This window comes from Microtus pennsylvanicus, chromosome X, assembly GCF_037038515.1.
Source record: "Microtus pennsylvanicus isolate mMicPen1 chromosome X, mMicPen1.hap1, whole genome shotgun sequence".
Classification (NCBI taxonomy): Eukaryota; Metazoa; Chordata; class Mammalia; order Rodentia; family Cricetidae; genus Microtus; species Microtus pennsylvanicus.
The window spans coordinates 138,695,488-138,708,021 of record NC_134601.1 but is presented as its reverse complement, the minus strand read 5'-3'; the positions used below and the strand labels follow the sequence as shown (position 1 = coordinate 138,708,021).

Genomic DNA, 12,534 nt, shown 5'->3' with positions numbered 1-12,534 from the left:
GAGACATCTGGTTGAATTAGTGAGACACAAGTACATTGGGGGAGCCAATGCACACAATAACTAAGAAAGACACACAATCAAACTCTGTTTTCCACTCATGTACCCACACCCACATACACATATATAACACACACACATACATACACACACTGTATTAAAAATAAAAGTATTTCAAGACTCAACAGGCACTCCTAAACAGGAAGTGATTCTCCAGATTTGCTGAGGAAGGATTTAACATTAAAAAAAACACATTATAGCCTGTCCAATAATACTTAGTCTATAATTTGTAATTGCCATTTGACTGCATGCATTATGTCTCTTTTTTGTGTGCACATTAGTTTTATTGTAACAAAGCAACTTGTACACTTCAACATTTAAAATGAGCATCTTTTCCTTCCAGTGAAAACCAAAAAACTAAAAATAAAAAAAAATTAAAAATAAAGTTACAACAGAATGTGAACTCCAAATAAACCCCTATAGGTTCTGCTGATTCTCCCATTGAGTGGTAGGGCTCGAGTCATCATTAGAAGAGAATTTTATTTTAAAAGTGTCATCTTAAACTGCAAGGATGTCTGTTAAACATCACAATTAAACATGCCAAAGGAGAAGCCATGTTGTCACAATGCCCACTTACCCCCCCAGACACCTCAAACCCACCCTTGCTGACCTTCTAACCCCCCCTTTTTTTCTTTTTTATCTTTTTATTAAACAAGAGAAAGTAGACAGATACATGTTGGTAAATACTGTCTGTATCACATAGACACAGTGTAATCTCTGAGCCCAATATACAGAGAAAGGAAAAAAGCTAGAATTCTATGCACTACTACACAGGGGCCTAGCACCCTCCAGCCTCCAGCAGAGCCAAAGGGGCTGGAGGGCTTTTCTTTTTTACCACAGAACACGGTGGTGGTGGCGTTGAATCCACAGTTCAAGACAAGAAAAGATAAAAATGAATGTAGAACAGAGTAGTGGAGATTCTTTCTTTTCCCATTGTATTTTGCTCAAGACATTTCCCCAAAAATAAGTTGAGAACCATGGTATTGAGAAGCGAGACCTCAGAAACAGGGCGCCTGAGCACAAGAGGGATTGGGGACAGGAGGGAAATGACTGCAACTTGCTCCCAGGGACTGGGGAAATTTAAAAAAGAAAAAGAAAATAAAAAAGAGAGTCGGAATCCATCAGTCTTCTGTGCTAGTCATCCTCGCCTTCATCCTCCTCTCCTTCTTCCCCTTCATCATCATCTTCATCTTCTTCACCTTCATCTCCTTCTTTATCAATATCTTCCAAGCCTTCTTCTTCTTCATCATCATCGTCATCATCTTCTGCCTCTCCCTCTTCATCGTCCATATCAGGAACCAAATAGTACTGCAAGGGGTTTGGCCAAATGTCATCTTTGATGACTTCTCCTAACTCATCTGCACCTGCATCAGAGTGGTCAGTAAACCAGGTAAAGAAACTCTCTGGCTCTTCGTGTTGTCTCTTCCTGCTGGCCTTATTCTGTGTTTGACTCGAGCGTTTTGTCAAATCCTTTCCAGATTTCCATTTGATTTCAGTGGACTGTGAGGATGGGTCACCACTCTCATTCAGATGAAATTCTTTGGAGAGAACTTTATTTTCGAAGTAGGGATTTTCATCAAAATAAAAATCTATTCTGTAACCTGATTTAATGTCTTCAAATTCTGTTACTTCAACTCTGGTTAAATAATGCAGAGCCTCTTCGTCTTCCTCCCCAAGCAGTGCAGACACTTGTGGATGGTTGACAAATGTGGTTACCCAAAAATTTGGGATTTTAGCGATCAATTCTGACCTCTTCTGAAAAAACGGTTGGCGGAGTTTGTTATATTTTTGTTCTACTTTTAGTATTTCCTCACTTGCTTGTTCATTAAGTCTGTCTATTTCATTTTGTACTTCGTCAATGTGTTCAATTGCTTCTTGCTGTTCTTTTTCTCCCTTCGGCAGGCCGGGAGAGGCAGACTTGTCCTCCAGTTTCGGGGACGGAGCTGATTTGGGTTTCTTGGACTGAGGCAGAAGCGCAGATTGCCGTTTCGGGGCCATGACATGAGGGAAGTGGCTAGAGGCCAGAAGCCAGATGCAGACAGCAGGAAGAAACTCGCAGGCTGCATTATGTCTCTTACTAGATTATAAATCTCTTAAAATTGAGAACATGCCTTCTTAATCTTTTGTTTACTCATTCAACAAATATTTGAATGATTAATAAACAGAGGAGTTTCTACTCCTTCATGCCTTATACATAGCATCATCCCCTTCTCATCAACAGTTACCAGAGCTATCAAAAATAGTTTACTTTATCAGGTTTTAAAAATACGGAAATCCAGACATTTGGACAACGTGGCAGACATTATGGTAAGTGAAGTAAACAAGACACAGAAAATCAAAGTACTGCATGCTTTTACTTACATATAAAATTTTAAATAGTTGAACCCATAGAACCAGAGTCGAATGGTTCTTTCCAGGAATCAGGGTGTGGGGGAAATGGAGAGATGTTAGTCAAGAGAACAAATTTTCCCTATTTGGTAAATAAGTCCTGCCAGCAGCACAGGATGGAGACTATAATAGTGATGTATTATAAACATGCAAATTGCTACAGTGAGTACACCTTACCTGTTCTCACCTAATACAAAAAACCAGTATGTTTTAAATAACTAACTTGTGAGAAAATGAGCATGTTAGTCACCTTGATTTTGATAGTAATATACAATACATGTATATCTTGAATACATAATTTGTGTTTATGTTATGTTTAATTATGTGTTTAACTAATTGTGTTTAATTATGATGCAATTTTTATACTTCATGAAAGCTGGGAAAATTAAGAGAAGCTAATGGCTGCCATCTCTTTTCTCTACACTAGTAGTAAAAATACAAAGAGGCAAATAAAGAGTACATAGAGTAAGAAGAAGAGTGTAGAAGATGCTTACATTCAGTTGATCCCTTCTTCTCTTTTTCTGTGGGAATTCCTTCAGCCAATAGCCAATAGCCAATAGCCAGTTTGAACGTGGTCTCATATACTATAAATGCAGACAAAAAGCCTTCTTTTGTACAGGCCTCTTGACTGCTGGATTTTGTTTCAGTTCCTAGTGCACACAGAAGACTGCATATCACTTTCTGTGAGTTCATCCTCCAATAAATAAACCTTTATTATACTTCATTCTGGGCTATTGTGGAACTCTTTTGCACACCAATACTCTTTCATACTACTTTCTAACTTTTTAAAATTTGCTTTGAACTGCTGATAAAGTGCCAAAGACTTCAAGATTTTTATAATCCAATTTGAGGTAAACAGTTTCTCTTTGCCCTGTAAGATTTCTTCTCTATGAATATATTAAGTATATCCACCTTATTTTCCTTCCCACAAAGTTAAGTGTAAGTAAAATTATTTATAAAATGATGGTCTGTAGTAGTTTGTCAAAATGAAGCACATATTTGAAACATGGTCATAATGGAATTTTTAAGTAATTAAAATGATTTCACGACTAATTAACAACAGTTTAAAACCCCATAAAGCATTCTAACTTAAGCATTTCTATTCATACTCCATCTGCCAAATATTAAGTAGAACAGCACAAAAATAGGAGAAGGAAAACCATTGCCAATTATGCTCCCATTTTTACTTATTTAGGACAAAACCTTAACTCAAATTACTTCTCCTGATTAATAGCACTTAATATATAAAAATGGCTATAAAAATTAATTGTAATTCATGCAAAAACAGTTTATTCTCTTTTGTTTTGAAAAGGCAAATGAAACTAAGCTGGCTTTTACATTTGTCTAAACAAAGGCCAATAGTAGCTAGAGAAAACATCTGTGTGATGAAAGCAGAAGGGAACTGTTAGGGAGAGGAATGGAGGGGGAAATAGAGCGGGAATGGGGAAGTAAGTAGTTACAAAGTACAAGGATATATATTTAAGAAAATGTTATAATGAAATTCATTATTGTGTGCAACTCAAAATTAGAAAATAAATTTTATCTGTCCTTAAAAGTCTGAAAATTCCTGAAGACATACTTAACCAGTTCTAAGAATGACTTCAGAACAGACCCTCCCATACATGTGTTATGTGGTCCAAATGGCATGAGGCAATTTTGCACCACCTTTTGGCATTTATTTAAATATCTGACTGTCTAGATAAAACCTCATCCAACAAATATTGATGACTATTCCAAACGTAAATTACTAAATTCTCTTACTGCTAGGAGTAATGAGCAAATTCTTCATACTTCAATTCAGCCTTCACCACACTGTTTCTTTTGAGTCACAATTATTCAACAAACATTGATTGAGTTCTTGTCCTGCCAGCAACTGTGATAAATGCTGCAAGTTCAAAATGCTGAAAACGGTTTGTCTGTCTCTTCAAGGATAAAATATCTTGGAAAGGGGGGTTAAATTTATTTGTAAGTAATACAATACAATAACAGAGAGTTGCCCAAGAGCAAAATTATTCAAGTAACTTTTAAAGATGAATGCCATGATGGTGCGCATAATTAGTAATGTCACTTGTACCCACAAAGATAGAAGAATAACTCCAGGGAGAAGTTGTATTTGCTATGGAAGGTGAACTTAGGATTTCAAATAGCAGGGCTTGGGCTGGAGAGGTGGCTCAATAATTAAGAACACTAGCTGCAGCCGGGCGGTGGTGGCGCACGCCTTTAATCCCAGCACTCGGGAGGCAGAGGCAGGCAGATCTGTGTGAGTTTGAGACCAGCCTGGTCTACAAGAGCTAGTTCCAGGACAGGCTCCAAAACCACAGAGAAACCCTATCTCGAAAAACCAAAAAAAAAAAAAAAAAAAAGAACACTAGCTGCTCTTCCAGAGGACCTAGGTTTAATTCCTAGCATAACAGCCCTCTATAACCCCAGTTCCAGGGGATCTGACACCCTCTTCAGGACTCTGAGGCACTGGATGCATACTATATAGGCATACATATAGGCAAAACAACCACACACAGTATTTAATTAGTTAAAAAGCAGTGCTATGAGGTATACAAGAAAAAAATAGGAAACATATCATATGTATATGATGTATCATCTTTTGCAGTATCGCTTAGAATATGTATCAGATATTGTGGGTATGTCATCATATCCCTACACACTGCCTTCAGACTCATAAGGATTGAAGTTGATTAATAAATTCATATGTATATGATATAGCATCTTTTGCAGTATCGCTTAGACTATGTATCAGATATTGTGGGTATGTCATCATATCCCTACACACTGCCTTCAGACTCATAAGGATTGAAGTTGATTAATAAATTCATATGTATATGATATAGCATCTTTTGCAGTATCGCTTAGACTATGTATCAGATATTGTGGGTATGTCATCATATCCCTACACACTGCCTTCAGACTCATAAGGATTGAAGTTGATTAATAAATTCATATGTATATGATATATCATCTTTTGCAGTATCGCTTAGAATATGTATCAGATATTGTGGGTATGTCATCATATCCCTACATACTGCCTTCAGACTCATAAGGATTGAATTTGATTAATAAATTCCTATGTATATGATGTATCATCTTTTGCAGTATCGCTTAGAATATGTATCAGATATTGTGGGTATGTCATCATATCCCTACACACTGCCTTCAGACTCATAAGGATTGAAGTTGATTAATAAATTCATATGTATATGATGTATCATCATTTGCAGTATCGCTTAGACTATGTATCAGATATTGTGGGTATGTCATCATATCCCTACATACTGCCTTCAGACTCATAAGGATTGAAGCTGATTAATAAATTCCTCAGTTTGCTCACATTTCAAGACCTGGTATGCTTTCTGGGCAAGACTGCCTCCACATTCCATGTTAAAAAGAACCCATCTTGGCTATTGTTCCACATCCTAAGTCCCTAATAATATAGTCTGGCATCACTTCCTGAATAAAATTCTTCACTTGGGTTTACTCAAAAAATCTGATTTGAGCGGGATGATATGAACTAAAACACACAGACAAATGAACTAAAACATGCAGGCAACTAGGGATGTTATTTTTGATTGACATTTTTGAACTGTTATTTTACAAGCTACTGGAATAAAACAGCATTTCTCCCAAACAGAAATTTAGCAAGCTATATGTGACTACTGATTTTCCCCATTCTGGAGATTCATGCTACACGGTGGGATAGGAGTGGTCCCGAAGGGGCATCAGCAAAACAGAAGCCTTGTTAACCTTGGTTTTCAAGTTACACCAATGTATTTGGCGCCCTTGTTAAGGATAGTTTGGGAAGTGCTGAAATTGCAACAGGCATGTCTCTAAATTCAATGAAATTTTATTCACTCTCCTTTTCAATGGAGATTTGGAGCTTAACTAAATCATGCGCACCAGTGTTAGAATATTCAGTGTTTTAGGCCAAAATTTCATTTCACCCAAATATATTTTAGCTTGCTTTCTCATGATGACAGGTTAATTTTTGAATACCTTATTCTAAGCAATGTTCAGGTCTCTTCAAACAAACGGAACACGAACACATAGTTTTCTAATATTCATCAATAGCATTGACATATTTTTTGTGGTCACCACATGAATTCAGAGGTGGACCAAAAGTTACAAAAGATTCTTGGTAGATATCAGCAAAAACATGCATCTCTGGTGCCCAAGGCCTCATCACACCTGTATAACTGCCTTTTAATTCTTAGGATCAGTCATACCCCAGTGAGTAGGTTTCAGTGTGTGAAGGCCTGAACAGACACCTCAAAGTCCTGAAAGAGGAGCTTCCACAAAATTTTTGCTTCCTTCCAGACAGAGCTAGAAAGTGGAGAAAATTATTATGGCATAAACTCTATGACCCATAACTAAAGTTTTGTAGTTCTTACAAATATGTTGGCCTCATTAAAATCTCAACGAGTATCCTACCTCTCTAGCTACTGTTTATTGCTGAGAAGAGACACCACAAACCAAGGCAGTCTATAAAAGAAAATATTTAATTGATGGCTCACTTACAGTTTCAAGAGGGTTAGCCAATGATCTTCATGGAACATGGCAGCAGCCAGGCAGGTATGGCGCTGAGGTAGTAACTGAGAGTTGAGGGGGAGACTGGGAATGGTGCGGGTATTTGAAACTTCAAAGCCCATCAGTGATGGCCTTCTAATCCTTCCTAAACAATTCTATCAACTGTGAACCAAACATTCAAATATATGAGCCTATGGGAGCCATTATATGCAAACCACCACACCACCCAAGAGGTAAGGAAAGTTATACAAAGCTGGATCTGAAGGCAAGTCCCACCCACCTCTGCCAGAGAAGTTGCAGGAGTTCCCTTTTACAGTCTAGAAAGATGATGAAAATTCTACTTCATCTTGGTATCTATTTGCCAAAGAGGAACATAATAGTGAAACAAAATTACTACAGAACACAGGTACCAACATGGGAAGAAAAAAAGATCACCTAAGGAAAGCTCACACAATTTAAATAAATTTGGGGGTGGGCAGGTGTTGGACAGATGGTTCAACAGTTAAGAGCACTGTTTGCTCTTCCAGAGGACCTGGGTTTGATTTCCAGTACCCACATGGAAGCTCACAAGTGTCTGTCATTCCAGTCCTAGGGAAGCCAATGCCCTCTTCTGACCTCCTAGGGCACTGTACCCACATGCTGTCCTGACATACATGCAGGCAAAACACAAATATGCATAAAAATAAATAATCAAATAAATTTATCAACAAATTTTGGACCAAAATCATGATTTTTTTTACTTTTCAAAAACTAGTTGATAAAAGAGAAAGAAATTATTTCTAAAAGCTATATTGGTGGTATAAACACTAAGTGAAAAACATCTCAAAATAAAATAAAAGGATCTTCAGTTTAAAATCACAAAGAGGAACTTTCTCAGTATAGCTTCCTGACAAAAACCATCTCAAAAGCTGAAGAATATATGAAGTATTTGGAGATGTTGGAGCACAAGAAGGCAGGAAAGATTGCAGGAGTGAATCTTTCAAGAGGAGGGGAATGAATTGATGTGAGTACCACATTTGCTTGGGCTTTCCCTTTAGAAAATTTGCTGGCTCGTTGCAGCGGGAATAAATAGAGGCTCACCAGAAAGCAACGGTCAAAGGCCTGTTGAAAATCTCTCCAAAATTCAGAGAGAAAAATTCAGCTTTGGTATGACCAGGGAAGGGAACCCTGAACTCAGCTGGGATGAGGGAGGTGATCAAGAAAACTCCAGTATAATCTTATTTTCAGATATTTCCTGATTTCCAATTTAAACATATACTCCAAATTAAAGTACCAAAAATCAAAGAGAAAGGAATATTTAGGAGGCAAAATATCTAGGAAAATATTTCAGTAATCTGATAGCACTAGGGAATCAGATTAGAAAAGGGGCTGGCCCTTTTCACCATACTAATCTTCAAATGGCAACAATAGAAGAGACAAATCCCTAGGAACAAAAATGTCCCTTACTAGTAACAGCAAACTGTAGATAGATCAGCCATGACAAAGATAATATCTACCATCAAGCAAATCAAGGCACACTTCCAATACTGTTTAATCCTGCAAGAAAAACATTTCACAATTTTTAATATACAATGTCTTGCACCCAAGCAAAAAGTCCTTCACATGTCAAGAAATACAAACAAATAGCTATAATAAATCAAGAGGAAGACCAGACCATAAAAATAGATAAATAAGTTACAAATATTTTCATATTTCTAGAGGGGAAGAACTTTAAATAACCATTGAAATACAATTAAGAAAGCAAAAGACTTAAGAATTTCACTAGAGAGTTGGTGAGATGGCTCTCCAGATCCCATGAGGTGGCACACACACATACATGCACACACAAGTGCATGCACATTAAAATAAACAACTTTTAAAAACAGTAATACATAGGTAGACAGATAGATTAAAAAAGAATTCTATAACTGAAAAGCACTTTTACTAAAATTAATAATTCAATAGATGAATTTAATAGCAGCAAAGAGAATAAACTGGAACCATCCACAATTGATAGAAAATATAAAGATGTAAAAATATAAGAAGAAATATATGGAACAAAATTAAAGAATCTAAGATGTGTGATTAGTTTAGTCTTTAAGAATAAAAAATGAAGAACAAAAAAAAACAATCAAAGAAATGATGGCCAATATGGTCAAAATATCAGTTTAAGAATTCCTACGAACTCTTTGTAGGATACACCAAAAATTTCCAAAGAGGAAAAAAAAACATTGCCAAAATAGCAATAACAGTATTTTCAACAACTGCCTTTTCAAAAGAAAGCAGCAATGCCAGCAGACATCCTTAAACTGTCACCATCCCAGAAGTCAACTCAGTGAAACTATCTCAAAAAGAGAAGACAAAGTAAATATTCTTACAAATAAAAATCAGACAACAAAAGAAGTGATGAAAGGAGTTCTTTAAGTGGAAGTAGAATACAATACGAAACAGAGAGCACAGGAAAGACAAAACACAGCTAAATCTGAATGAGTACACAATCCTTAAGATTTTTTTATTTATTCACTTAAAAAAACTTCCATACAATATATTTTATCATATTCTTTTGTTTCTTCCAACTCCTCATAGATCCTCCCCATTTCCCTACCCACCCAACTTGGTGTCCACTTCCCCTTCTCAATGCTGGGGATTTTGCCAGGCTTGGGTCTGTGCAGGTCCTGTGTGTGTTGTCACAGTCTCTGTGAGCTCATATGTGTTTCATGTTGTGTCTAGAAGACACTGTTTCCTTGGAGTCAATCATGACCTCTGGCTTTCACAATCTTTCTGTCTCCCCTTCAGCATAGATCCCCGAGCTTGGAGGACCAGGGTTGGATAAAGACATCTCATTTAGGACTAAATACTCCAAAGTCTCTCACTCTCTACACCTTGTGTCAGTTATGGGCATCTGTTAATTCCCATCTACAGCAGGAAGAAGCTTCTCTAATGAGGGTGAGGAATGCTATAAGGAGTCATAGGACTCATTTTTTGCCATGTTCCTTTAGCTGAGTAATAGCTATAGTTTTTTTCCCTGGGGCTCATCCATAGGATTTCATATCTCATGGTAAGATCAAAAAAATAATTAAATAATTCAATACTGACATTAGTAGCATAGCAATATGAAGAAGAACAAACAGAGTTAGGAGCTATAAAGCTGAAACATTGTTCAAAATGATAAAGGTATTCATTTATGGTGAAAGTCAATTACATGTTATAATAGGATGGAAACTAAATATAATAATTATAAATTTATACCACTTTCATTGCAATATAGTTCATATTCCATACATCCACACATTTAAAATCCACAATTCAATGAATTTTAGCATGTTCCATTTGCTAAAATACACAAATGTTACTCTTTTGTAATTTTTGGCATGCTTTGACTTTCCTAAATACATAAAATTAGTTCTAATAGGTTTTTGTGGTATCTTTGGGGATTGCTATATGTAAAATTTTGTAAATAAAAACAAGTTAACATCTTCCTTTTGTGTTTGGATGCCTTCATGGTTTTTGATTGTATGGGTTTTTTTTTCCTGGCTTACTTGTTCTAGCTAAGAATTCCAGTAGTGGTTGGGCAGTGATGGCGCACGCCTTTAATCCCAGCACTCGGGAGGCAGAGGCAGGTGAATCTCTGAGTTCTAGGCCAGCCTGGTCTACAGAGTAAGTTCCATTACAATCAAGGCTACCCAGAGAAACCCTGTCTTAAAAAATAATAAAACAAAAAATCCAGTACTATATGTTTTGTTTTTCATGTTAGACAAGAAGTTTTTAATTTTCACAATTGTGATATTAGCTGTAGACTTGTGAGATATGACTTTTTTGTGTTGAAATACCTTCTCTCTTTACGTAGATTCTGATTTTTGAAACAACGTGTGTATGTGTGTATATCAAATTGCATGGTTATGGAGCAATGTCTAGAAAAACAAACAATTCATTTATATTGGTTATTAGGAATATCAATGGAGGGTTTAAGTGTCAATAAAAATACAAAAGAAAACTTGATACTTTTCAAAACTTTTTCATTATTTAAAAATGCATGTGGGATAATTTACACAGAAGTATCCTTTAAGAATATGTAGACATCAACATGAAAGTATGACCAAAAAAATTAGTGATGAGGAGTCTGCAATTATAAGATTTCAGAAAAGGTTTATTTTCTTACAAATACTTGAATTCATTGTTTCAATTTTTTAAAGAAAAGAGTTTTGTTGTGGAATATTAGCTGAAAATGTGGTTTTGCTGTGAAACATTTGTTTAGTGATGCAAAGGTGTGCTGCATTCTTTTATATTGCATTTGTGTAACTCTGTGAAGCTGTGTTCCATTGCCTGTCTAAAACACCTGATTGGTCTAATAAAGAGCTGAATAGACAATAGCTAGGCAGGAGAAAAATAGGCAGGGCTGACAAGCAGAAAAAATAAATATGAGGAGAAAAAGAGAAGATCGAGGAGCAAGAAAAGGCGAAGAAGAGGAGGACATCAGGAAGCAGTCACCCAGCTGCACAGCCAGTCACAGAGTAGGAAGTAAAGAAAGGTATACAGAAATAAAGAAATATAAAAGCCAAGAGGCAAAGGGTAGTTGGGATAATTTAAGTTAAGAAAAGCTGGCTAGAAGTAAGCAAAGCTAAGGCCAGACATTCATAATTAATAAGTCTCTTTGTGTGTATTTATTTGGGAGCTGGATGGCAGGTCCCCAAAGAGTAAAGAGTAAAAAAAAAAACTACAAAGATGTTTCATTATTAATGGCAATAAATAAAAATAAAGGTAGAAAGTTAAAGAAAGGAAATGGATGAAGAAGCCAAAGTAGAATTAGAAAGCAGGCAATGAAACATTCAGAAATACGATGGAAACATGGCTTTGCGTTTCTGTGATTGGAACCTGTCACTATGACCCCAGTGTCAGGGGCTCCCACAGATTCTTTCTCGTTTTTAACCATTTCCTTTTTTAAGATTTGGTTTTTATTTGTATTTATTTTTATAATGCCTTTAAAGATATTTTTGAGATTATCCAATAGACATGCTAACTCTCAAGTGGGAAACTAGAGAGGCCTCAATCCTAGACAAAGAACAGGCATCTGAGGGAATGCTGAGAGTGAGGGAAACAATGTTGCTCAGGGAGCACCAATTGGCTATCCTATACCAAATGGTCATTCCTAGAAACATACACGCACAAGTAACATTATAAAGACTAAGAAGGTTGTGTTTATATCTCTAGGAATACATAAACGCATATATTTAACAACAATTAAAGACCATTGAAGTAGATTCTGGGACTGAATCCCAGGTCCTCTGGAAGAATGGAAAGTGCTCCTAACCAGCTCTACAGCTCTGGTTTTACTGTTTCTTGGATGACTATCACCTATATATTAACTCTAGATAACTGACTACCTATCTATGTATACTTAGCATGGACTTCTCTGAGAAGTTGGGTAGTGAACCCACAGCAGAGTATTTCTGGTAGAGTCCTTTACTTTCCCTGCTTTTTGTGTGATCTACCTGGTATGGGCAAGGTAACTGTTTTCTTAGATTTGCTTATTCAAAGTGACATCATGGTTCATTATGCCCAGGTACCAAATTCCAT

The 12,534-nt window shown here is 36.4% G+C and overlaps 1 protein-coding gene across 1 annotated transcript; it reads right to left on the bottom strand.

Annotated features, from left to right (window-relative positions):
• Window positions 1-1,174: 1,174 nt before the first annotated feature.
• On the bottom strand, window positions 1,175-2,055 carry LOC142841379 (protein SET). Its single transcript, XM_075958213.1, has one exon. The coding sequence runs from the start codon at window positions 2,053-2,055 to the stop codon at window positions 1,192-1,194; it is 864 nt and encodes a 287-aa protein (XP_075814328.1). The 3' UTR covers window positions 1,175-1,191.
• Between the last annotated feature and the right edge of the window lie 10,479 nt (window positions 2,056-12,534).

Excerpts from the sequence above, each read along its gene's own strand:
- LOC142841379 (XM_075958213.1), bottom strand. The coding sequence starts at position 2,055 with ATGGCCCCGAAACGGCAATCTGCGCTTCTGCCTCAGTCCAAGAAACCC.